Genomic DNA, 24,162 nt, shown 5'->3' with positions numbered 1-24,162 from the left:
GCCAACGCTTTCACAACCTTCAATGTCTCTCACAGTGCTGCAAGTTTGAGACCGACATAACGATACGTTTGACAGGAATCAGCTGTGGTAGCAAGTGGCTATGGAGTTGTGCGGCGAAGAGTAGTGCCACAATGGTTACACAGACCCGATCTTGCGGCCCACCCGCATGCTTACAGCTCCTCGCATCTCCATACTGCTGTACCCGGCTACGTTGAGACAATATTTGCTTTTTTCGGCTGAACCGGGCTTGACCGTGGAACAGGACAGACGCGTGGATAGTGTTCACCAACACTGTATGCTGGAATTCTGCCATGTGAGTGTTCCTTCGGAGTGGGATGGACATCCATGCCACCATTCTAGGCATATTAAGATTAGCTCTGCCCTCACTTAAGTGCAAGCTGTGGAATCTCGAGACCTCACCAGATGATGCAGGTATCGAGAGACGCATGCAGGTGTCGGGACGATCCGAGCTCTACGACGACGGACTGCCATCTCTCGCTAGTATATTCCATTACAAGCGGAACCAATTACAGATACACCATTCCGTAATGTTCGGCCTTCTGCTCTCGGTAAACAGTTGTTCGCAGTTGGACCCTTACCGTCTACTCACGAGCCGTGCTGTCCTTGCATGTGAATCCACGCGTCCCGAGATCGGTCGTGGAACGCCAACAAAACATCATAAACTCCATAGCTAAGCGTTCCGGCCCGGGGAAAAACATATATGCAAGGATGTAACACGACAGTCAGCTGGGATTTTCACCGCTCAAGAGAACAGCTCGTTCATATTCAGCACATTGGGCGACCCGACTTGCTGTGCAACGGAAATCACCCCTTGCCTCCAATCCATGGTACTGGAAATGCCGTATGGTACCTGAGGCGGTAATTGAACCCTTTCTCCGCATTTTTTGTCACCTCCGATCCTGCGGACGTCTTCTATCGTTTGTGAGAGAAGACGGCATCTTTCGAGATCCTCTTCTGTTTCCAACCTTTCCTTTCGAGTACTGATTCAGCCTTCCGAAGTCTCTGTTTTTACTACCCTCTCCTGATTCACGGTCTACTACCAGCATGCCTCTGCAGAAATTGTCTCCCAACGGGCCTCTATCCGTGAGCGCATCCGCAAGCCAGCGTCCACAGCCACATAATCGACGAAGAACCCTACAAACGATCAGCGAGCTCTCAACGAACGACGGAAGCTTGCCAGATCTCGTGTCCTCTGTCGGAATCGAGAACATACGACGACTAGGACATGACAACATTCCTGGCGTGGGCAAGCCCACTCTCAAACCTGTCAAACGACAAAGTCTTCCACAACATCACTCGAGCCCAAACATACATGTTCCACGATCATCGATCACAGTCACGCCTGCTTATGGACAGGAATCCCAGACCTCACGAACGGCACAAGCTCGCAGACCCGTTCCAATGACGACAGATCAAGTTGAAGGTTGGAACGCCAAAAGGGAGCGGGCAAGAATGCGGCATGAGCTGGCAATCGCAGAAGCAAGGGTACGGCGAAGCATGTCAGATCAAGGGACCGAAATTACAACGTTAGATGCTCGGCCGACTGCAAGCTCACGTCAGACTTCTATAAGACATCCTCCAAGCACACAAACATTGCTGGAAAACAACACTGCCGGCAGTTGTTTATCTAGACAAGTCGAGCGACGCGCAAGCCTAGGGAACACCAACAACAACGCTAGCCAATACGACGCGCGACCCGAACCTTCCGAACGTGCAAGCACAGACTCAAGCTCGTATCAATCTCGCGATAGCGCTATTAATCGATCGAGATCAGATTCTTCTAATACATCGTACACTTCGCAGGATGCACCTCCATTACCGCATGGCACAACGTCAGACATGAAGGGCTATTGCGCAGAGCTCATCCTGCAAAACCAAAACTTGGTATCCTTCGGAGAATCTGCTAGATCGAAGAACCTGAACCCCAATAGATCGAGCCGCACGTTGTCGTTACCTACAGATGGGTTCAAGTATACGCGCGCGCCGCACCGATACGTGACTGCCCCAGATCTTCGTCAACTACCAACACAACAGCCTCGACAGATCAGCGCACAAAGAGCACGAAACCAGGCGTTGGCGGCACTTACGGCTGTTAATAGCCATACGCGACCAAGTCGACGGGACCAGTATCCAACATCTGCATGCAGCTCTTCACATCAGAACCGCCATGCCAGCCTAACATCTCATCCACCAAACTCCTCGGCACACCGACAGTCTGCTTCACCGCACCGGAACTCACTACGCTACCATGCACAACTGGAAGCGCAGCGACGGATCACTTCACCTTCGCCAGCTCACTCTACCCATGACATGAATCGAACTATTCTGCATCGACAGTCCGATGGTTCGCGGCGAGTCAGCTTTGAGGCGCGCACAGTGCCCAAGCGAGAGAGCCTTACGCAGTGGAAGAAGGAGCGAGAAGAAGCCAAGGCAAACATGCATATCGATCACAAAGCAAGGATGCAGGAGCGCGTCAGACGTGCGAATGAGCTTGAGGAAGAGAGAGAAAAGGAGCTGGTTCTGATGGGCAAGCGCGCTGCTAAGGCTGAGAGCAGGAGCTGCTTTGGTAGCCTCTTTGCTGTGCTGAGAGGCAAGAGCGGTTGAGTGAAGCTCAGCACGTGAGTCCCGAGGGCAAGCATCGTTGCAAGGCGTTGTCAACTATATACCAAATTGCATTCTCCTTCAACACGATTCCATAAAGTTGGTGGAGGAATGGTTCCCACACGGCAGGACTCTATCTATAATAGGATAGCACATTAGCATATTGGAGACGAGACGTACAGAGACGCGTGATGCTGTATAGTAATAAGTAATATCATACTCAAAATGGCTGAGGTCTCTCCTTTGCATACTCCATTTCTCAAGACCCGGGATGGGTGGTGCCAATGATCATGCAGCATGGCATCGGGCGCGGCTTGCAGCTGCCGAAAAGCAGCGCGTCGCCCCTCTCCAAAGCCTTTCGAACCCACTTTACGCACAGATGCACTTGCAACAAGCAGCTGCGGCCGCAACTTTGGGATAGGTAGCGTTTCTCGCCAGGTCTCTCGACCCATCGCACGCAGTACGAGATCGTGCTCGATTTGCGCATGCAGCAATTATTGCTTGCCCCGCTTCTAATGTGCAGCCACTACGGTCCAGCCCGCACATCCTCTCACTGTACCTGCCGATCGGCTTAAAGATACATCTTCTCAACAACGAAACCTTGAAGTTGCAATACTTTGTCGCCAACGCACCCGAGTATGTGATCTTGTCGCATACTTGGGGAGAAGATGATGTGTTGTTAGAGGATATTTGACACCTCCTGCATCGACAAGAAGAGCAGCGCTGAGCTGTCAGAAGCGATCAAAATCGATGTACAAGTGGTATTGGGAAGCCGCCGCCTGTTACGCGTACCTGGCGGACGTCACGGGTCCCGATGAGCAATGTAGAAGTTGCTTGCAAAACAGGTCTCCACCATCCAGAACTCGTATACAATGTGGGCACAGTTTTGGAAAGCCTGGTTGGTTCACACGAAGTTGGACGGTTCAAGAACTTCTTGCCCCAGTGTTGTCGAATTCTACACCCAGAGCTGGCAATGCCTTGACTCAAGGACGAAGCTGCTGGGTCATATCGTCCGTGCAACAAACACAGGGAGGCCATATCTTCTGAACCAGCACTTGATCTCGACAGCAAGCATAGCGACAGGGTTCAGTTGGGCGTCCTTGGGGCAGACAACAAGAGCTGGAGATATGGCATACTATCTGCTAGAGCTTGTCAATAGCAACATGTGATGAGTGGAATAATGATCTGTAGTATTGGTACTATAGGAAGAGCGAATATCTACGGTGCCGCAGGCGGGAGCTCACTAATGAGCTGGACCAATGAGAGGCGGAGACCGCCCGCAAACAACATGCCTATGCTCTATGGAGAAGGTGCAAAAGCATTCTATCGATTGCAGCTAGAACTCATTAAGCAGACGAACGAGCACACCATCTTTGCATAGCAGATTCAGTGATTCCAATCGCATACATCCGTATCAACAGTTTTGGCACAGTCCTGGCAGCATACCAACATCCAGCGCATATCCGGTGATTGCTTCACATAGATCTGCAGCGACTGCGACTTACGAAATTACCAGTAATGGGCTGAGGATCAACCTACCATGTATACCGATAAGTCAAGAACGAATGGTGGCGATCCTCGATTGCGAGAACAAAAACAGAGTGCGCTTAGGAGTCTGGCTTGAACGCTCTGACGGCGAGCAGTTCCACAGGCTACCAGGCTCTGATCTGTCACCGGTGGGGCTCAGGGATATAGAAGATGCTGAATCCCTAGAGTTTTATGTCAAGGCAGCTCCAGAACCTGAAAGGGACACAAGCGGCTCATCTTGTGTGTTGATATATGATCGACGTCAGTTCGACCATTACCTTCAAGCAAGATTGCCGATCGGGACTGGGGCCGAGGGTTGGGCGTGGATTCCCGTTGCAGCGGAGACGATGAACATCACATCTAAGGAATTTGTGATGGCATCCACACACAGTCTCGCATGATAGAAATCCGAAATATCCATAGTTAACAGTCCTTGTAAGATGGTACGACACACCTAAAATACGGGGCGTGCAAGGAGAATTCCATTGGAAGCAAGGGAAGCTTGATTCCAAGCATCTGGTCAACATGCTCATTAAGGAAAACCTCGGATACGCCCGCGATTGCTATAGAGCACCCCTTTGCTGCGGCAATGCTGTGGAAGTAGAACTCAGGAGAACTTACCACGAGCAGCAGATTTGCTGGATATTTGGGATCACGATTAAGGGACATCCCAGCCTCGACGAAAAAGTGGATCCATCGTTTCAATCTCCAACCACTTGTATACGGACGATGTCACTCGACGGTACACTGGATGACTTACTGTCAACTAAGAGTCCAGAAGACAAGGCGTTAGAGCAGGAACTCAGGCATGGCGAGACCCGTGTTGGTCTGCCTTGAATGAACTTTTGTTGAGCTGGAGCTATGGTCCATGAATGGTTGCGCACCGCCGTCAAATCGAACCCTTTGCGACCAGAACCACCTTAATCTGCTCCTCTCTATACCGTATATGCGTCGACCGTGGCTGAAGCACGCAAGTACTTGTGTTCGCCCTTACGTGCCAACGCAGACCTGTCCTGATCTTCCTAACCACTTGTGGTTTTCTTCCCACTACTGCATCTGCACTCAACAAGCGCTTGCAAAAGAAATACTATCGCTATGGCACCAACACTGGCTTTGGTACCTACCTGATCGCATCTCATGCTTCTATTCCATACTTGCTACCTACTCACGCATCATGTCGCTTGACCGCAAACCTCCTGTTGGACGTATAACTCGCGAAATCAAGGCCCACTGCGGTTGGGAACGAGAAGCAGCGCCACGGTGCACAATGCGTCAACCCAAAGATACTGCAATTCCAAACAACGTATGAGGTCGATGGTGTCTCGGATGACAGTAGGTAGTGTCGTTAAGGTCTTTTCGAGACCGTATGTATCCTCAAGAGCTCAATGTGGTTGAGGGTGGTCACAAAAGTAGTTCGATTGCCCCAAACATAACTGAGTGTGACGTATGGAGCCGGTGCGTTGTCCGGGCTCCAGGATCGGTGGGCATCGGACCAAGATGTCATGTATTTCTCCTCGTCAACAAAGACAAGACACGACTCGGTAAGCTCGTCAGAATCCTAGTTAAGACGTATTCCTCTTGTGCGTCCACGAACAATGTCTCTTTCTTGACGATTGGTATGAACCTTGACCGGCTGCAACGGCGTGACGGCCATCAATCTCTCAAACTATACAGCAGATGACATCGCCAGCAATCACAAGCTCATTCGCTCGGCGATCAGTCATTCTACCAAGCGAGTGCTTTAGGGACTTCATGACCGAGCCACAAAGACTGCAGCCTTGTTCGCTCCTCCAATAAATGTCATCCAGCAAACCAAGTTGTGTAAGACCGGTTGAGAACGCTGGAGAAGATGTTGCCTCAGGTTCATGGTTTCCAAGGTGCCATGATGACTGGATGACAAAATGGTGGACGATGATCTTGAGGCTACCGCATAGGTTGCACAGCGACTGAGAGACAATCAGACAACACAACCGTCAGACGCTGGAGACATGGTTGGCGTACCAGACGGCTACCTTCGCGAAGTGTTGCTATGCTTCCTCGCGATCGAGACTCGTGGTTTTCCTCATTGCTTGATGACATGCTGCGAAAGGTGCGGTACGATTGACAGGATCAGCCAACATGGGTACATGTTTACTGTCACGTGTGTAATCGAAGGAGCGAAGCCACAGGTACCTCGAGGCCAAGGCATGCCTGTCGGACGCGCCTGCCATACCTGGATACTTCGAACCACCTGAGCACCTGCGATTGGCCAGAAGTCTTCAACCTCCATGCCCCCACGGGGTGTAGGTGCATTCTGTTGTCAAAAAGGCATCGATCGCCTGAGGAGGAAAGTATGGATTGGATGCTCACTCTTGATGCTAGCCCTGTACCCGAGACAACCCAACATTGGCAGATGCGCCAGACCCCCCAATTTGAGAACATGCAAAAGTCGATGCGTCAAGAGTACGCCTAAGGTGTATTCCACTCCTTCAACTCTTGATGCGCTACATGACACTGCAGTTCTCCTCCTGCTGCTTCTGGTTGCTCCTACTAAGACGCTCGCGCTTCATCTGGGCCTTGGACCCACCGCGCTTCAATTCCTCAAGGCGTTCCTGCGCTTTGGGGAATTTGTATGCTGCGTCCGTTAGCTCTGTACGATGTGTTGATAGAGTTGAGTGACTTACCAGCAGCTCTTCCATACCACCTCTTCGCCTCCTCCAAGCTCTTTGGACACCCTATGCCCACCTCAGTGAAGTACCCCATAGCAAACAACGCCTTCGGTAATGGGGGTTCTGCACATGCCGCCTTCCTCGCCCAGAGATATGCTTCGGTGTCACTTTGCTGCAGCACACCTTCGATGCCGGTGAGGTACCAGCCGGAAAGTGCGAGTTCACTTTGGTGTTCTTCCTGTGCTGCGGCCTTAGTGTACCATCCAATACTCTTCCTTGGGTCGATTGGGCAGCCTAGCAATCCATACTCATATGCCTGACCGAGTCTGAACTGTGAGAATTTGTAGCTAAGGTCTGCTGCTTGCATGAAGAGTTGCAGAGAATAGGCTTCGTCTGGTATAACGCGCTCGTTTCCGTTAGCTGGCTGCTCGTATATAAGGGCCAGCTCATGGAGGGCATGTGGGTTGTCTCGGTCCGCCTGGTTGGCGGCTCGTTGCAGCATGTTGATAGCTTCACCCTGGTTCTTTTGCTGCCCCAACAGGCCCTTGAGAAGGATCATGCCCATCTTGTAGAGCGCTGGGGTGTCACCTAGAGCTGCAGCTCGTCGGTACCATTGCACTGCTTTCAGTGGATCGCGCTTCGTGCCACCACCTTCTTCGTGGCCCATCTCGCAGCAGACGGCTGTACGGTAGGCGCTTGCAGCGTGACCTGCTTTTGCGGCGCCTTGATAGAGTGTGAATGCTTCTTTGGTGTCGACTTGCAGGCCGAGTTGCCCTTGACCGTAGCAATCCGCAAGGTAGAACATGGCTTCGCCATATTGATGTTGGGCAAGCTTCTTGACAATCTTGTGAGCCTCGACAACGAACTTCTCCTTGTTCTTGGCCTGTGCTCGCTTGTCTGCTGTCCCGTTCTCGTCAGCAAGCACACTGGCAGCCTCCACCAGCTTCTTCGCTAGTTTTAGTCCAGTAGCGTCATCTGTAGAATTGTCCTTCCAAGCCTTGCGGAGGCGATTTAACTCGTCGTACGTTACAGGATGCGGCACAGAGCTACGTCGTTGACCCGTAGATCGTTGTGCGATGGAATGCTGACTCTCGAGGCTGTTACGGGACTGATCGCTGTTGTATTGTCGGACGGGAGGCGGTCTCTGTGCGATAGTCGGTTGCCGTTGCGGTTGCTGTTGATGCTGTTGCACGAGCCCGGCTCGGATTGGGACTGGGTGCGCAGGGAGCGCATCTGGATTCATTTGTGGTTGAGTCGTTCCTGGTCGTCGACCGAGTGGATCGCTTGGGATACGCCCAGGTGCTGGTGCTGCTGTCCCAGGTCTAGCGATAGAAGGTCCTGGCAAGGGCGAGGAGACGTTCCTCATGGTGTTCAGTGGCGGTTCAGAGTAGACGGAATCATCTGAATAGCCTCGCTGGACAGGTGGTGGTTCCCTTCCATATCGTGGGTCGAAGTTTGGTTGCTGGCCTGCGCCATAGCCTTGATTGGGCGGTCCTCGTTGCATACCATCGGTAGTCATTCCGCGTGGAGGTGGTCCACGTCCACGGGGACCGTTCGGCAGCCCATTGGGACCTGCGAAGCCCGTGTTTGATCTCGACGGCGCAGGCATAGGCGGGGCATCTGCGGCCATTTCGTAAGCGCCATTGTACTGCGCATTCAGGTCAGGTTGCGATCTGCTCCGCAATGAGTGCTGCTGGAAGTTGCTCGGCGCAGGTATTTCGTCTACTGGACCAACTGCCTGGATGTTCTGTCGCAGACCGCCAAAGTTGCTCGGCGATAGATGATTGTCTATCGAGTCGCCTCGCCTGTGCCCGCGGCTCGTCTCCGGTATTGCATCAAAGTTGGGCATGTCTATTGTCGAAGCTATGCTTTTCCGGTTGCTGCCCCGCTGGTAGTAATCATCGTAGAAGGTGTCCAGGGTGGACCGATGGTCATCTGGAGATGGCAATTGTTGGCTCGGTGTAACATACTGCTGCTGCTGAGTCTGCATTCGTGGCACTGGGGGCTGCTCTTGTGGCTGCCTGGGTGGTCTGTTCTGTCTGTTGCTGCCAGCTGTCGAGGGCCTGGGAGGGATGTACGAAGGCGACTCGGGGCCGTGGTAGCTATCCAAGGCGCCAGGATCAGCCCATTGCTGCTGGGTCGTGTCTATGTTCTGGGGCATCGTCACCGCACGCTGCATTCCAGGACCGAACATCTGCTGCGAGGGAGACTTTCGACCTTGTTGCCGTGGCTGAGGTGGTCCTCTACTGCCGTCCGTCTCCACCAAAGGCGGTCGCTGGCCAGAAGCCATGCGATTTGGTGGTGGCCGACGCTGGCCCTGCGCACTACTCTCGAACTGCCCTGAATCTGCCCTACCATTTGGCTCTGGCCTTCCCGGGCCTCTACCATCTGGGTGCATGCCTCGTGCTGAGGGTCGCCTCTGCCTCTCCTCGGGCCTGGTGCCATTGATCTCCATCTTTGACATAGCTTGGTCCAAGTTCTCTTTCGGCGGTGCCTGCTTCGCATTTTGTGTAGGAAAGGTCGGGAACGGGTTGTCCTGGGGTCTCCTTTTGGGCGACTTTTGCTGTAATAGAGAGCGATCCAAGCCTGCATCAACTGGTCAGCGCTTTGTTGCTGGGCGCGTAGTCCATAGGAGCTCACCTGGCGGTCTTAGTCCTCCTCGACCTTGCTGTGGGTTCGGCTGCGGCGCATTTCCTCGGTCCATTGGCCGCCTGGGATCCTGTCCCTGCGTCTGCCATAGTCGCTGCTGTTGGTGGTTGTCGTAGCCTTGGTCCTGCGCATATTGCGCCTGCTGTGGTGGTGGGCGGCGCCCTTGTGATTGCGGGGGCTGTCTCTCATATGCGCTTCCATCATCGTACTGTTGCTGTTGCTGTGCATTTCCATGTCCGGCCTGCGGGTTGTTGTAGTAGCCGTCGTCCCAGCCGTGCTGATCGTATCCGTGCTGATCGTAGCCGTAATCGTAGTACTGCTGGTCGTACTGGCTGTCGTAGCCTGCATACTGCTGTTGTTCCTGCGGCGCATGTCCCTGATCGTAGTATTGCTGCTGCTGCTGCTGTTGCTGCTGTCGCGGCTGCGGATGGCCGTCGTACTGCTGCTGGTATGCCATGGCGACGCAGGGTGCGTTATCGTATATCGGGTCCAGCAAAGCCACATGCACTGGGCGCGTCTATCGTGGAGTAGTGCGTGCGGATCGCGCCCCTCAACGGCGGGGACCTGCAGCCTTTAAACCAGAGCTCGGACGCGACTGTCCTTGACACCGAAACAAAAGCTTGCTGAAGCTTCAGGCCGGGGCGTCGGAACTGCCAGCAAGGTTGCGTGGTTGATTGGTTCAACGTCCTATGTGAGTCTGAGAAGGTTGCGTGGTACTTGGCAGGGGTCTTCAATTTAAAGAACGTTGTGGACGGGAAAAGGGAGGGTTCCGCGGCGTTAACTCTGTGAATCAAGGCAATGCGTTTGCTGACAGCGAACAACGTAGAGATAGCCCAGATACTGTGCTCTCGAGCGTGGTTTCAGGCGCCAGTGGTGCCCCGGCTATGCTTGAGACGAGAGGTGGATGCGTCCATGCCTTCAAGCAAGTGGAAGGGCAGTCAATCTTGCTACGTGGGGAACCTTGAAACTGCACAATCAAACTAAGATCAGTGGAACTTCAGTGCGGGCAGGCGGGGAGAATATTAATGAGAAATGTGGAACCCTTGAAGAGAATACGTAGATTTCACGGTCATGGTCCAAGTTTCAGCCGTGACTATCAAGCTTTGTTTTTGTCCACTTCGAGCATGCTTTACACGATGACGGTCGCATAGCCGCTGCAAACACAGGCCATCAACTGAGATGTGCCAATGACAGTCTGCAAGGCCCTGAGACCGTCGAATGCTAATCCACTCGGATCCATCCTGAGGCCCGGAACACTGGTGGTCTCATGCAGCAGGGGTGCAAGCGTCGGGTGGGGGCGTGTGGCAGTGGGTTCCACCAACGGCAGCGCATTGGACAATCGTGGCGTCACTGCGCCACAGCTAACTCTTCTGGACTGATGATATTGATCATCGGTTTCTCGAAGGCGTGGACATCAACAACGACAACCTTGACATCACAGCCTCGACGTCCTGCCGCTTCCGTGATACATTGAACTCTGTACACGTTACCGACCCGCTCAACCTATCACACCTTGCAACAACCACCAACATGCCTGGAATGGGGACATACATCAAGGCCATCTCGGCGTACGTCCAAGTTTCTCGAGCATCCCAGTTCGCCAACTGACATGTCATAGAGGCGCAGTACTTTGCATTGGTGGTCCCGCGCTGGTCATGTGGGTGACACCGACTGAGGAGGAGATATTCAAGGTAACCACTTCGCCACGTGCAATACGACGCATCTAACCCCTCCCAGGCCTACAGCCCTGAGCTCCAGAAGAAGGCACTCGCAAACAGGGAACAGCGCCAGAAGGACTTCGATGGTTTCGTGACCCAATTGAAGGACCTGTCAAAGTCGGAGAAGCCTAGTAAGTTTCGAAGCTTGTGACATGGGGCTTTGAGTAAATATGCTGACGTATACAGTCTGGATTGCACAGAAGGAGCACGATGCACAAAAGTCAGCGGCAGAGCAGCAGCGACTGAGGGATGAGCGTGATGCATACGCTGCGGATTCTAGGAGACTACAGCAAGAGATCAGGAACGCTTCGCAATGAGCACGACTTTGACTTTGCCACTGCCAGCGTTGCCTTCTTTCTGTGTATACATGCATCTGTATGAGTATGAGAATGAACAAAATCTTCGCTTTGCCTCGACTGAGGTTCCTAACAGACTTGACTGACTTCAAGGTCCGCTGCTTATGAATCGTCAGACCTGCGACTTGTGGCATGGGGCCTTTTCTAGCAATCCAACTTATGCGATGTATACTACTCATTGTACGGAGATTCAAGCTGATGCTAAAATGGTGTTTGAAGTGGCAGACAATGGAGGGTAGTGGAGATGTAATGCCCTCGTGACTACGCGATCAAGTCGCAATTCCACATTCGACGCGCTTTCGGCGCCCCCGCATCTCCATTTCACACCCCACCGCCGCCGTCACAGCTGCACCAAATGCCCGGCGATGCACAAGCCCCCGTGAAGCTCTCATTACCTCTTGTACTTGCCCTAAACGCCCGTGATAGGAAAACGACTGATGACATCATAGGAATTCCAACAAAACATCTTCAAGGAGCTACGCGAAGAGGATGAGCTCGTCCTCCTCGCGCGAGGCCTCGGCCTTCTGCGCATAGTCACGAACCTCCTCCACTCCTACGATGCCGTTGGAAACAATCTCATCCTGCTTGTCGGCGCGGACGAACGCGAGAATGTGTGGATTGGCGAGGCGCTCGCTGAGCATGCGGCTGTCAGCCAGGCGCCGAAGTGTAGAGGGCTGAGCTTGGTAAATACAGACCTGATGAGCGTGGGGACACGTGAGAAGATGTATGCGCAGGGCGGCATCTTCAGCATCACGTCGCGAATCCTCATCGTGGACTTTTTGTCTGGCCTGCTGAATCCGGAGACGGTGACTGGCCTGGTGGTGTTGCACGCTGAGAAGGTGGTTGCGACGTCACTTGAGGCTTTCATCCTGAGAATCTACCGGCAGAAGAACAAGGCAGGCTTCCTGAAGGCCTTCTCGGATACACCAGAGCCGTTCACTATGGGCTACTCCCCGCTCACGAACATGATGAAGAACCTCTTCTTACAGAAGCCAGCTCTGTACCCGCGGTTCCACGTCTCGGTCGCAAACTCGCTCGAGGGACGCAAGAAGGCAGAAGTCATTGAGCTGGAAGTGCCCATGACAGATGCTATGCAGGATATACAGAACGCCGTGCTTGAGTGCGTAGAGGCTAGCATCAGCGAGCTCAAGAAGGCCAACCCAGGACTCGAGGTTGAGGACTGGACGCTGGACAGTGCACTCCACAAAAACTTCGACCAGATTATTCGACGTCAGCTCGATCCCGTCTGGCATCGCACAACGTTCAAGACGCGGCAGGTTGTTCGCGACCTGTCGTTGCTTCGTACGATCCTCCATGCGTTACTCACTTATGATGCTGTAAACTTCAACAAGTACCTCGACACCGTCCTAGCAGCATCACAACCACCACCAGGTTCAACAAAACAGAATCAATCGCCGTGGCTTTTCCTTGACGCTGCCGATACCATCTTCAGCACCGCGAAACGGAGGGTATATACTGGCAAGGTTACCAACGCCGAGCTAGCAGGAGACGCTAACATCGCTCCCGAAGCTCTGGAACCTGTACTTGAGGAGTTTCCGAAATGGGTACAACTCGCAGAAATTCTTCAAGAGATCGAGCAAGATGCCTACTTCAATCCTACACCCCAAGACAGCTCCAATGGCTCCATCTTGATTATGTGTGGTGATCATGGTACCTGCTCGCAGCTGAGGGAATATCTTCAGACCATGTATGTCAGGTCTGAGGAGAGTACGAATGAGGACGAGGAGGAAGGTGAACCATCCGGCAGATTCATGATGAGGCGAAAGCTTCGCAACTATCTGTCCTGGAAGCGTGACTTCAGCAAAGTCAGCTCTACCCTCTTTCAGGAGAACCAGAAGGCTATCAACGGCAGCACTGATCAGAAGGTCCAAAGTGGCAAAACCTCAGGCAAACCACCACCTAACAAGCGGCGACGCGTAAGAGGAGGCGGCAACACTGCTACTTCGACGCGAAACGACTTCGGTGCTGTGCGTACATCAGGCGACAAAGATGCGCACATCGCAAGCCTCATGGCTGAACTCCAACCCACCGAACTGGAAGCTGCACAGAAGCCAGGCGAAGTCGGCTACGACCCTCTGGACAACATGGAAGACTACTACGAGCTCTTCTCGATGGACTCGACCATCATCATCCACCCCTACTCTGGCGACCTCGACGAGCACATCCTCGAGGAGACCAAGCCGCGCTACGTGATCATGTACGAGCCCGATGCTGCGTTCATTCGACGCATCGAAGTCTACCGGTCATCACACACCGATCGCACCGTTAAGGTGTTCTTCATGTACTACGGCGGCAGCGTAGAAGAACAACGGTACCTTTCCGCCGTGCGCCGCGAAAAGGACGCCTTCACACGCTTGATCAAAGAGCGTGCAAACATGGCCCTCACGCTGAACGCAAACGCGAACCTGGCTCCTGAAGAATCCTTCCTCCGCACAATCAACACCAGGATAGCAGGTGGCGGCCGTTTGACAGCGACAACAGAACCACCCCGCGTCGTCGTCGACGTGCGTGAATTTCGCTCTTCTCTACCGTCTTTGCTACACGGACGCTCCATGGTCATCGTACCGTGCATGCTGACAGTGGGCGACTACGTGCTCTCCCCGCAGATATGCATCGAGCGTAAATCCGTGCGTGACTTGATCGGCTCGTTCGCCAATGGGCGGTTGTACAACCAAGTCGAGTCCATGACAGAGCACTACAAGCACCCCATGCTGCTGATCGAGTTCGACGCAAACAAGTCGTTCACCCTCGAACCGTTCGCAGACTTCAGCTCAGCGAGCAACACGTCCGGACTTGCAGCGACCCCAGATCTACAAGGCAAACTAGTCATGCTGACCCTGGCCTTCCCACGCCTCCGCATAATCTGGTCCTCCTCGCCCTACCAAACCGCCGAGATCTTCGCAGAGCTAAAGAAACAGCAAGACGAGCCCGACCCGCTCAAAGCCGTGTCTCTCGGCCTCGATCCCAGCATGGGCGGCGACGAGATGCGGTCCTTCAACCAGACGACGCAGGACATGCTCAGGACGCTGCCGGGCGTGAACGAGAGTATTGTCACGACGCTGATGCTGCAGGTGGAGAATATCGAGGAGCTGGCGAATATGCTGGAGAGGGAGATTTGTTGGCTTATTGGAACGAATGTGGGGAGGAGGGTGTATCGATTTTTCAATCGGAGTGTATATGAAGATGTGCAGCTGCCGACCTTTTAACTAGTCATATATAGTCAGTTGAGCATGGTAATGAACATGTATGGCGAATGCAGGAGAAATGGGTGTTGAAGGGTATAATGCATGTATTCCACTATCCCAATATCATAATCATCCCCCCCCCCCCCCCCGCCCCCCCTCCCCTCAGAAGTAACTTTTCCACCATCCATCCGCCCGCTCGCAAGAAGCAGCATTTGAGCAGCTCAGCCCCGTGCACTCGCACAGCAGCCGAGACAGCATGGCGGAACCCAACGTCCTCCACCCGTACACGACCGACACGCTAGATGTCGTCGATATCAATCTCCTTCTTGCCGGTGCCGTCGGCATCGTCCTCGGAGTCGGAGTCGCGGTCCTCGTCGAACTCGAAGCCGATGCCCTCGTCGCCCTGGTCGCCGTATGTGTCGGTCTCGTTGATCTTTGCGTTCTCGGGGAGCTCGCCGTAGGCTTTTAATGAACGGGCTTCGTCGGCTGAGGAACAACAATGTTAGCACACGGCCAACACTTCCTTCCCAACACCTCTACACCCCCAGTGCTCTGGTCTCGTAAGAGTGGCTTGACTTACCAGAGTACTTCATAATCACATCGCCCTTCTCATCCTGGTAGTCTCGCAGCGACAGCAGAATGATATCGCCCTGGTTGATCCAGACCTTCTTCCTCAGCTTGCCGCGGATATGCGCGAGGCGACGTGCGCCGTCGAAGCACTGCGCCTCCAGACGGCCGTTGCCCAGCATCTTGACGACCTGCGCGTACTCCTGCCCTTCCTCCTTGAAGACGAGCTCGCGCTTCTCGTTGTCGTTCTCGTTCTTTCCACGTCTCCTGTTCTTACCACCCTGCGAGGCGTTAGTGTTTGTTGACATGTGTAGAGTACTGCTGCCGCGCAGAGGGGCTCGGTGCTGAGTGAGCGCCACGAGAAACGACGCTGCTGTGCAGCTGGAAGACTTTTGGGCGTCGTCGCATGTGCGCGCTTCACCGCGGGGCAGCCCCTCCGTCACATCACAACAAAAATCTACGCACCTTTCCCTTGTTCTTGGGCATGCTGGCGACTGTTCGTGTGTGTGTGTGGACGAAGAAGTCGGTTGTTTGTTGTGCGAGCCTCGGGCGCGGGCAGGTTTGGTATTATACCCAAGAAGCGTGGGGCGAGTGTGTCATTCACCCTGTGGGCACCTTTGATGTGCGCTCAAACCGCGCTTACCGTTTCTCTGCTAGCGCGCCTCCCACCGAATAATTTTAGGCCCACTTGTGCCGTCGTCATTGTACGTCCGCAATAGTGAATATTCCGAGCGTTTACCGCTCAAGGGCTGACCATATACGCTCGTTATCTCCTTGCTGGAGTGGAATTGTTGGCGTGTATATGGCGGCATGAAGGCAGTCGTACACCGCCTGTCGAAGCTGAATCTGAAAACCTTCAGAGTCAGCTACTCGCCCACCTACACAAACTTCCTCCTCAACCACATCGCAACACACCCGTCGCACCCGCTCTACATTTCGCAAAGACGCAAGCAGCAGGAACACAAGAAGGAGGGGCTGTGGTGGCACGCGACAAACGGGATTGACATTTCGAAGTCAGGCTGTGTGAGGACATGGGCGAGGCGGAGGCTGCGTCAGGCGTTTGTGGAGGAGCTGAAGGCTAAGGGGTACGATGAGACGGGCAGGCTTGTGGATGTGGATGCTATGCAAGAGAAGAGGGATGTGACGAATGTGGTGAGATTGGGGAGGAGTGTTGATTTGACTGGGAGTCTGAGGATACACGGTGTAGGGCCACTAATACCTGCAAAGTTCAACACCGTGAAGGAGGAAATGCGCGGCATTGTTGAGGCGTTGGTGCAAAGTTCGGTGGACACTGCGCTGGGGTGTGCGGGCGAGGGTGAGAAGAGCAGTGGATTCGGTCAGCGTTCTGCGCGCACTGGGACTTCTTCGCAGTCCCAAAGACCACAGAATCAGAGACCGATAGCTGCGCCAGCAACGCCAGGCACGCCAAGAGGAAGTCGGAAGTCACAGAAGAACCGTCGCGGGTAAAACCACGGGCATCTTCTCAAACTCCGCCTCGTACGAGGAACGCGGCGGATAGGCCTAGGAAGACTGGTGCAGTGTCGCCGCCGCCGCCGCGGATGAAACCACAGGCGGTGCCTCTCAAGGCTGCATCTCGTACCTGGCGTCCGTCGAAGGGACTCAGAGAGACTTGAATTGCCCTGTGTCGCTACGGTCAACTCCATCTGCGGTAGTCCACGGGCCTCTGCTCTGTCGAGAACACGGCCAATCGAGAAGTTCGGAGCGACATACCAACTCACATACGAACTCCCTCAGGAGTCTGATGCTCCTCCACGAATCCACGCCAAGAAGACGGTCATAGATCCAAGACACATAATGGAAAGCGCACATGAAGTACCAGGATGGTCGCTTATCAGGATCAACAACCCCAGTTCATTGTCGAAAAGAACGTGGCAGGACAGCGATTGTCTAGTCTAGAACTTCTCCGCAGCCGGCCGCATGTCCAACTCATGCGTCCACAAACATGGCTTCTGGTTGTGCAGCCACAAATACGTCTCGCCCACCGCGTCGGCACTCATCTTCTTACCAGTCTTCTGGTCCTCGCCATCCTTATCCTCGATAGCGCCGTTGGCGATCGTATGCACGACGTGCACGCCCTTCTCGCTGAGTTCCCTCGCGAGCGTCTGCGCCAGCTGTCGGACAGAAGCGCGGCCAGCCCCATACGCGGCGAATTGCGCATTGCATCGTAGCGCACCGAGTGTACCGGTAAATATGAGAGTCTGAGACCTGTCAGCCACAAGTCCACCCGCTTGAAAGGGGGAACACATACACCCTTCTTCTCCCCACCCACACTCAACGCCTCCTCCCCATGATCCGCATAAAACCTCTTCACACTCTCCTGCGCAAACGTAAACGCGCCACCAACATACTCCTCCAAACTGCCTTCAAACTCCTCCCTCGTTTCCTCCAAAAACGGCTTTTTGGACGAGTGCTTCACGCTGTAGATTGCGACTTCGGCTTTCAGGCCCGAGAAGCTCTTGTGCGATTTTATCTCCTGGAACGCTTTTTCGATGGAGGCTTTGGACGTGTCCGAGGGAAAGGCTTCGAGGACGGCATCCGGCGAGGTGGAGCGGATTGTCGAGATTACGGATGAGAGGGATTCGGGACGCCGGGCAAGAAGGGCAACGGCGAGGTTGCCGTGGGCGGGTGAGGAGAGGATGCGGGCTATGCCTGTGCCCTGAGAAGATGTCGGTCAATGCTTTTATAGAGTGTGCTGAGTTACGAACCGTGTTGGGTCCAGCGCCGATGAGAATTGCGAGTCCTTTAGGTGACATTTGCTGCTGTGTCTTTGTGGTTTTTGCTGAGAGTGTCTGCTAATGTAACTGGTTTGATGTGAGTGTCTGAGAAAATGAGAGAGTTGAACGGTGTAGCTGTTTGTAGTATTTGTCAATTAGCTGTTTGTCGATCAATGGTTGAGCAATTGCATCATCGATGCCGACGCTGCAATACGCTGACCGCTAGCGGACATGCTCCGTTGCTGGTGTGCGTATCTCCGAGTGGTAGGAGACCGTGTGCCAGTTTTAATGCAGCATCTTTTGACCTGGAACTTCACCTTCTGCGTTCGTCTTGAGCTGAACGCTTTGAAGGTCTGAACGAAGAGGGATGTGAGTGAGGAGCTAGGTAATGTGTGCTGAGGAAGGAAAGCTGGGGTATCGATAAAGGAAGGTGCACAGGCCACGACACGATGTTTTGCAGTGGATGCGTTGACGTCTTCAACTTCCAGAAGGCCCAAAGGGGACGTACGAATTTGCTTGCTCACTCCGTTCTGGATAGAGTGAGCCAATGCCTGGATACTGCTGATCTTGTAAGAATCGCGCCGTAGGCATACTAGAGAAGACGCAACCACGAAAGCCCTATCACACATGTCATACCCACACCGGCTGTGCACCCGATGGTATCCTCTCTAAGCTCTGATCAACACCATGCTCAGAGCCTCAGAATCTCTTCTTCTGGCAGTTGTAGCAGAGAAACGTCCTTGGCGGACAAGGGTGAGTATGCATTGATAAGGTATGCACCGTACCCCGCCCTTCAACTATGAAGTAATGGTGATAACGTTCTAAGGTTGCTACATGATGGGAAACCTATCCTTAGTGTGTATTAGAAAGGCTGTCTCGACAAAGAAGACGATGAGAGCACTGTGTTGTTGATGTTGGGCTGATTAGATCAGCCACCGAATGATACAAATGACTTGTCTATGATTCTCTCCATTATGGACGTTGTACACAAGTCACAATGGCCGAGGGCCATACACGTAGGACTGACTTGACGCATATCAGTGCTTCTGCAACTAACTTCTTCCTTTGAACGGCGCGTCTAAAGACACCTTATCGTATCACTGCCAAGCTTGCGTTGTACTGTCATGGAAGTCAACATGGACAGTCATAGAGCGCTATCTTAGGGGTATGGCTGTGTTCGTGGCATGTAAAGGTGTTTGCATGGCGATGGAGCACTGTGAATCGAACGTCAGCAACTATGGTGGCTTCGCTCTTCACCCGGTCGGTCTTTGCTAGTACCGCGTTGGCTCTACCATCACTCGGCTACGACTGAAAACTTCTACATGAAGCCCTCGGTAAAAGAGGCTACAACTCATCCGTCTCTTGTCTGACAGATGCCGCCCCTGATCCTACGAGTGGCCTGAACCTCGCTCATGCGGATTATGCGGTGCCACCGGACAACTATGTGTAAACTTCGCTTGTAGAAGACGGAGGAGTATATGTCTCTGATGGTTACAACAGCTTCTGGATTGATACTCTGCCACTGAACAAGACCAATGTCCTGCCTTACCTCGATGGGAACGCCACAGCGCTTGCGCGATCATCTTCGAGGGTGGCAAGGAAGTGCCAGATTCACAAGAGTACATGATTGGTAACAACCATACAGAAGCTCGACTATTTGACTGCAACAACGGGCACTCCTAACAGCGTCGATGGCACGCAAGCTTTCCTTAATATCATGTTCCGCATTCCAGGCCCTGCAAGCTACATTACACCTTGGACTTCTTCTTCCTAATTGACTGCACAGGCACAGACGCCTCCTTGTATCCTTTGAAAGGCTTTGTCACTGGTGAGAAGTTATACCCTTCGATCGAGACTTTGCGCATAACCTTTGACGCTGGCGAGCTGGGAATGGAGAACGATCAGACGATCGATGCAGACTGGGCACTAGCCGATTACAAGCCGGAGCTCAGCAAGCGTGATCTCGAACAGAGGCTAGCACCGGCTACCCTAGATATCGGTGGTAAGAGACACAAGGTCGATGAGAAGAACCAGTACGTTGATTATATGGGATGGTCCTTCTACATCGCCCTCACTCGAACTTTGGTTGTCATGTTCTACGACATACGCTTCGAAGGTGAGCGCATCATATACGAGCTGTCTATGCAAGAGGCCACCGCTCAGTACGGTGGCAGCCAGCCGAAGGCCGCGAACACAGTCTACCATGATACTTACTACAGCCTCACCACTGAGATGGGGACCCTTGTCGAAGGCTACAATTGTTCATGGGGTCCTACGTTCTGGAATCTGTGAGTTATTCCAGGCCCTATACTAATCGGTAACTGTTGGGTCATGCATGGCTGACTACCTCCAGGACATATCACGATGGCAACATGACAACCATCAACACCAACTCACTATGTATTTTCGAAGCCGACATGATTTCCCCACTGTCCCGCCACCGCTACGGAGCCAACAATGACTATGGCTTCAGCAAGCTCGGCACTGTCAAGGGCGCACAGCTCATCGTCAGCGCGATCGCAACTGTCAGCAACTAAGACTACATGTTTGACTACGGTTTCCACATGGACGGCTCGCTCGAAGTCAGCGTCCGAGCCTCTGGCTACCTCCAGAGCTCCTTCTACTACCCCACGCATGGCAAGTGGGGACCTCGGATCCAGCAGGCAACTCAAGGCTCGTTGCACGATCACATCATCACATTCAAAGCCGACTTCGACATCTCGGGGACAGGTAACTCGTTACAGTCTCGGAGCTGAAGCCGCAGAGCAGTCGCAACCATGGTTCCCTGAGCTTGGCGTGTTTCAGCAGATGGAGGTGGATGTATACATCATGCAGACCGAGCAGCAGTTCAACTAGGCCGCCAACAACCAGGCCATGTACGTCGTGCTCAATCCGAACAAGACGAATGGGTGGGGTGAGCCTCGAGGCTATCGTATCATGCCTAAAGGCCGGATATTCTATGGTGGCAGACGGTGCCGCTAGAATACGATGAAAAACTGCGCTGAGTTGTTGACTAGCTAGGAAGCAACGATATATATACACAGGCCAAGCTATTTGCTAACCCAACATGGTCATGCTGTGTGGGTCATGCTCATAGGCTACTGATACCGCAACATATTCATCTTACACACTGAAGTCGCCATAGTCTCTTGAGAACTCCGAGTTCGCAAAGACACATCTTGCTGTTTCAAGACAGCATGACGCGAAAGTGTTTGCCAATAGTGTTCAAAACGCGGGCAACTCAAAACATCATCAGCAGGACTTCAGCAAGTTCTTTGATGGTGAAAGCATCAAGGATGAAGATTTGGTGGTGTGGTTCAACTCGAGCATGCATCACTTCACTCGAAGCGAGGATATACCGGTGACACTATACACGGAAGCATATAGCAGCATCGCCCTAGCGCCTCAGAATTTCTTCGATCGAGCTCAGGATGGCGATCTGTTGAACAGGAGGTGAGTCGGGGTTGATGTTGAGAGCGCGAGCTCTCGTTCGAGGATTATGGCGTTGGCCTGGACACTTGCCCAATTGTTCTTGTGAGCCTGCTGAGCACATTGCTGGAGTCGTTCACACGTAAGGCAAACACCTTATTACCACCCAGTAGGCGCTGCCGCCAGGTACCGAGGTAGGAGTCGGTGGCAGCTGCAACAGGCGAATGATATTAATGGCGGCTCCTTCCTTCGACCGTGTAGGTGTTCTCGTCAATCTTATCTGGAAGCTGTTTAGGTGTGGTACAACTCAAGTCAAGCTTTTTCAACACCATACCCAGAAGTTCTCGCATTCCCGTTCCCCGTTAGAGTGAAGATAGGCGATGTATTTCAAATGGCCAAATCTTACGAACTGACGACCAACGAACAGCTCCCTGACCCTGCAGCAGTTGCAAACATGCCGAACCTGAATCTGGAGTTCCGAATCGAAATTTGATCATGCTGAACGGTGGTACCTAACAGTTCTGGATATAAACTGGTTTCCCATGTTGCAAACCACATGCTTTTGAGGTGGCTGATACCAACCCCGTTTAAGAGCTCAGGCGTGCCATGACCGTATAAGCCGGTGGTACCGCATAAATTGGTGAAAGTCGAGTGTGCTAGGTTCGATTGGGTTGCCGGTCAGCCTTTGGTGGTGTGAAGGATTTTGTAGGAGTCAAGATAGAACTTTATAAAGGCGAGTTTAATGCACCTAATTGCAGCAAAGGAGGTGGCCGTGAAAGGCTATAAAAGAATAACCACCTCTTAGCTGTGTTTTGGTGTTCCTTGCGGCTAAAGGGGCAGAATCACTCTGTTGCAGTTCAATGAACTGGTTTTACCGCCTCCCAATCACGCCTAGCATACTCGACTTTCACCAACTTATGCGGTACCACTCAATATGTGAAGGTGCGGAAAAATTGATCGTCGCACTTCTGGCTTCAACGCAAAGAAGGCAGGATGATATTCGCCTGTTGTTATTGCTTTGACGTAAGATTAGAGCTGACGCAGGAGGCACATGCTGTACGTAAGACATCGTGAGGAAGCAGCGTCCGGACTTCAGCGGTTGGGCACTCGAGTGTCAGGGCCAGTCTAGTCCACAAGAGGGAAGGTGCCAGCTAAGTACCTTCGTACCTTTCACGCCGAAACTCAACCTCTGTCATTGTGGACATCCTCAATGATTACCTAATTACTTGAGAGCACTTACGCCAACATCCGAGGACCGCGGAATTAGCTCAACGCGTTCATGCGGAGTGTTTAGTTGTGCCTACCCAAGTGTTCCCGCCCTGGCTCGCAGTGTCGCTTGTGCTTACTGATGACAAACTACGTGCTTGGAACAAACTTGGTATTGGCTACACTTCGCATGTAAGTTTCCATTCTTGACCGTCCTTACCATTTCTTATCTATTCACTAGCCGAATGTGGGTTGCTGGTTCCAATGCGACTTTTGCACCATCAGCAAGCTCATCATTGTTGATGTCAATGCCAGAGTATAGCATTTCAATGCCTCGGAATGTGCTAGTCCATTATTCGTGGAAGAGACGACCGGCTTTCGTAAATTCTGGACAAACGGGACTTTTGCAGCAGCCAAGATCAACAAGATCCCAAATCGAACTTCGAACCGTCACATCCGGCACAATTTTCAGCTCTCCGGCCTTGATGGATGAAAAGGGAAGCAGAAGCAGGGTTTCTACTCCGTCCGATACTCCGCCACGCTTGAATCTACCCTTGTAATCGATCGAGGCTTGCAGTTCACGTGGCCATCCTTCTATCCCTCGTGAGTGGACGTCATCTTGGCCGATCCATCCTACACGTTTACACATTCGACTACGCCGCAGTTACACAACTGTTCCTTTTATCTCGCCAAATCAAATTAAGCGAAAGACAGCTCTTGGTGACTGTGCCGCAAACACTTCGCAGGGTATTCGAACCCTCCAATGAGGTAACTTACACGATGCTGTTCCTACATGAACTTTTTGGAAGAACATCATACCGAGCCACAAACGAAACAGCGCACCGCTAATTTGAGGCTCAAACAGGGAGTTACAACATACTAATTGGGGCTTGCAGGTTCCAACACGACATGCGCCAATAATCCGCCGCGCCATCTCCAGACTGACTGCCCCGCAACAGAAGAGTACGCGCAATCCGGTGAATAATCGACAGTTTTTATTGATATGGGTGGCTCTTGTGACAGGGTAACAGCTGAGTGTGGCATGCAACCCTCGGATTGTAGCCGAGTCCGAGGACGCGAGCAACCATCAAGGGTCGACACCGCCCCAGCGTGCCCGAATAGACAGGATCGGCCGAAGATGCGATGCTGCAAATTATTGCCTGAGCCGCAGGCAGACCTGCCGAAGTGGGGTGGCGATGTCGCGGGTTCCTTGATCAGACACCAGCTATAATCAGCCACCAGAACGACCTGGCTATGAGCACGGACCTGACTTTCTGTCTTTATGGCAACTGCCAAGACCCTTGAAACAAACACTGTGCACACATTGGCTATGCCGAGAGGTTCGCTCAAGACGAAGGGATATTCGTTCGAAGTAAGAAGAAAGCACTGGAAGTTGAGGGTACAGCGAAAGCCTGTACAAAGCGAGTGGAGTTCTCACTTGCATGATCTCCGCTTCGTGATAGCACAGCTTTATGCAATATCAAAGCCTCTATTAGTCA

At 52.9% G+C, this 24,162-nt stretch overlaps 10 protein-coding genes across 10 annotated transcripts; 7 read left to right on the top strand and 3 right to left on the bottom strand.

Moving 5' to 3' along the window:
* The first annotated feature begins 974 nt into the window (after positions 1–974).
* Positions 975–2,872, top strand: BU25DRAFT_271965 (uncharacterized protein). Its single transcript, XM_033701834.1, has one exon. It carries the CDS (start codon positions 1,066–1,068, stop codon positions 2,623–2,625), a length of 1,560 nt encoding a protein of 519 aa, XP_033563874.1. The 5' UTR covers positions 975–1,065; the 3' UTR covers positions 2,626–2,872.
* Positions 2,873–3,157: 285 nt separating this feature from the next.
* On the top strand, positions 3,158–3,859 carry BU25DRAFT_408955 (uncharacterized protein). The gene has a single exon (XM_033705945.1). It carries the CDS (start codon positions 3,373–3,375, stop codon positions 3,667–3,669), a length of 297 nt encoding a protein of 98 aa, XP_033563873.1. The 5' UTR covers positions 3,158–3,372; the 3' UTR covers positions 3,670–3,859.
* Positions 3,860–5,983: 2,124 nt separating this feature from the next.
* BU25DRAFT_271954 (uncharacterized protein) lies at positions 5,984–6,460 on the top strand. The gene has a single exon (XM_033701833.1). The coding sequence runs from the start codon at positions 6,138–6,140 to the stop codon at positions 6,381–6,383; it is 246 nt and encodes an 81-aa protein (XP_033563872.1). The 5' UTR covers positions 5,984–6,137; the 3' UTR covers positions 6,384–6,460.
* A 1-nt stretch (position 6,461) lies between these two features.
* BU25DRAFT_271953 (uncharacterized protein) lies at positions 6,462–10,073 on the bottom strand. Its single transcript, XM_033701832.1, has 3 exons — positions 9,438–10,073; positions 6,813–9,383; positions 6,462–6,763 (listed from the first exon to the last, which is right to left on the bottom strand). The coding sequence occupies exons 1-3, from the start codon at positions 9,901–9,903 to the stop codon at positions 6,633–6,635; spliced, it is 3,168 nt and encodes a 1,055-aa protein (XP_033563871.1). The 5' UTR covers positions 9,904–10,073; the 3' UTR covers positions 6,462–6,632.
* Positions 10,074–10,854: 781 nt separating this feature from the next.
* On the top strand, positions 10,855–11,720 carry BU25DRAFT_408952 (CBP4-domain-containing protein). Its single transcript, XM_033705944.1, has 4 exons — positions 10,855–11,014; positions 11,065–11,137; positions 11,184–11,295; positions 11,351–11,720. Exons 1-4 carry the CDS (start codon positions 10,977–10,979, stop codon positions 11,479–11,481), a joined length of 354 nt encoding a protein of 117 aa, XP_033563870.1. The 5' UTR covers positions 10,855–10,976; the 3' UTR covers positions 11,482–11,720.
* Positions 11,721–11,846: 126 nt separating this feature from the next.
* Positions 11,847–14,810, top strand: BU25DRAFT_447109 (DNA repair endonuclease XPF). Its single transcript, XM_033709530.1, has 2 exons — positions 11,847–11,920; positions 11,970–14,810. Exons 1-2 carry the CDS (start codon positions 11,876–11,878, stop codon positions 14,745–14,747), a joined length of 2,823 nt encoding a protein of 940 aa, XP_033563869.1. The 5' UTR covers positions 11,847–11,875; the 3' UTR covers positions 14,748–14,810.
* A 91-nt stretch (positions 14,811–14,901) lies between these two features.
* Positions 14,902–15,792, bottom strand: BU25DRAFT_408950 (eukaryotic translation initiation factor 1A). The gene is made up of 3 exons (XM_033705943.1): positions 15,759–15,792; positions 15,307–15,574; positions 14,902–15,212 (listed from the first exon to the last, which is right to left on the bottom strand). The coding sequence occupies exons 1-3, from the start codon at positions 15,777–15,779 to the stop codon at positions 15,025–15,027; spliced, it is 477 nt and encodes a 158-aa protein (XP_033563868.1). The 5' UTR covers positions 15,780–15,792; the 3' UTR covers positions 14,902–15,024.
* A 311-nt stretch (positions 15,793–16,103) lies between these two features.
* Positions 16,104–16,589, top strand: BU25DRAFT_318788 (uncharacterized protein; the record flags this gene model as incomplete). Its single annotated transcript, XM_033702229.1, has 1 exon — positions 16,104–16,589. A coding segment is annotated over one exon (486 nt), but the record flags the coding sequence as incomplete, so codon positions are not given.
* A 617-nt stretch (positions 16,590–17,206) lies between these two features.
* Positions 17,207–18,261, bottom strand: BU25DRAFT_429924 (NAD(P)-binding protein; the record flags this gene model as incomplete). The annotated part of the gene is made up of 4 exons (XM_033708575.1): positions 17,207–17,512; positions 17,563–17,970; positions 18,020–18,054; positions 18,249–18,261. The coding sequence occupies 4 exons, from the start codon at positions 18,259–18,261 to the stop codon at positions 17,207–17,209; spliced, it is 762 nt and encodes a 253-aa protein (XP_033563866.1).
* Positions 18,262–19,025: 764 nt separating this feature from the next.
* Positions 19,026–21,950, top strand: BU25DRAFT_419952 (amine oxidase catalytic domain-containing protein; the record flags this gene model as incomplete). The annotated part of the gene is made up of 11 exons (XM_033707970.1): positions 19,026–19,044; positions 19,357–19,474; positions 19,529–19,647; positions 19,815–20,316; positions 20,382–20,553; positions 20,641–20,758; positions 20,864–20,904; positions 21,174–21,481; positions 21,590–21,599; positions 21,631–21,714; positions 21,753–21,950. 11 exons carry the CDS (start codon positions 19,026–19,028, stop codon positions 21,948–21,950), a joined length of 1,689 nt encoding a protein of 562 aa, XP_033563865.1.
* Positions 21,951–24,162: the final 2,212 nt, after the last annotated feature.

Source organism: Macroventuria anomochaeta (genome assembly GCF_010093625.1).
Source record: "Macroventuria anomochaeta strain CBS 525.71 unplaced genomic scaffold BU25scaffold_9, whole genome shotgun sequence".
NCBI lineage: Eukaryota > Fungi > Ascomycota > Dothideomycetes > Pleosporales > Didymellaceae > Macroventuria > Macroventuria anomochaeta.
The sequence above is the reverse complement of the archived record's forward strand: the minus strand, read 5'-3'. Positions and strand labels throughout refer to the sequence as shown.

What these genes read in the sequence shown, in the direction of transcription:
- BU25DRAFT_271965 (XM_033701834.1), top strand. Translation starts at nt 1,066, where the DNA reads ATGCCTCTGCAGAAATTGTCTCCCAACGGGCCTCTATCCGTGAGCGCA.
- BU25DRAFT_271954 (XM_033701833.1), top strand. Translation starts at nt 6,138, where the DNA reads ATGGTTGGCGTACCAGACGGCTACCTTCGCGAAGTGTTGCTATGCTTC.
- BU25DRAFT_271953 (XM_033701832.1), bottom strand. Translation starts at nt 9,903, where the DNA reads ATGGCATACCAGCAGCAGTACGACGGCCATCCGCAGCCGCGACAGCAG. An exon ending in AGGAGGACTAAGACCGCCAG is followed by an intron (nt 9,384 to 9,437) that starts GTGAGCTCCTAT and finishes CAGTTGATGCAG; the next exon opens with GCTTGGATCGCTCTCTATTA. An exon ending in GTGGTATGGAAGAGCTGCTG is followed by an intron (nt 6,764 to 6,812) that starts GTAAGTCACTCA and finishes TAACGGACGCAG; the next exon opens with CATACAAATTCCCCAAAGCG.
- BU25DRAFT_408950 (XM_033705943.1), bottom strand. Translation starts at nt 15,779, where the DNA reads ATGCCCAAGAACAAGGGAAAG. An exon ending in TGCCCAAGAACAAGGGAAAG is followed by an intron (nt 15,575 to 15,758) that starts GTGCGTAGATTT and finishes AACGCCTCGCAG; the next exon opens with GGTGGTAAGAACAGGAGACG. An exon ending in TGTGATTATGAAGTACTCTG is followed by an intron (nt 15,213 to 15,306) that starts GTAAGTCAAGCC and finishes GTTGTTCCTCAG; the next exon opens with CCGACGAAGCCCGTTCATTA.
- BU25DRAFT_408952 (XM_033705944.1), top strand. Translation starts at nt 10,977, where the DNA reads ATGCCTGGAATGGGGACATACATCAAGGCCATCTCGGC. An exon ending in TACATCAAGGCCATCTCGGC is followed by an intron (nt 11,015 to 11,064) that starts GTACGTCCAAGT and finishes GACATGTCATAG; the next exon opens with AGGCGCAGTACTTTGCATTG. An exon ending in CTGAGGAGGAGATATTCAAG is followed by an intron (nt 11,138 to 11,183) that starts GTAACCACTTCG and finishes AACCCCTCCCAG; the next exon opens with GCCTACAGCCCTGAGCTCCA.
- BU25DRAFT_408955 (XM_033705945.1), top strand. Translation starts at nt 3,373, where the DNA reads ATGTACAAGTGGTATTGGGAAGCCGCCGCCTGTTACGCGTACCTGGCG.
- BU25DRAFT_447109 (XM_033709530.1), top strand. Translation starts at nt 11,876, where the DNA reads ATGCCCGGCGATGCACAAGCCCCCGTGAAGCTCTCATTACCTCTT. An exon ending in TGAAGCTCTCATTACCTCTT is followed by an intron (nt 11,921 to 11,969) that starts GTACTTGCCCTA and finishes ATGACATCATAG; the next exon opens with GAATTCCAACAAAACATCTT.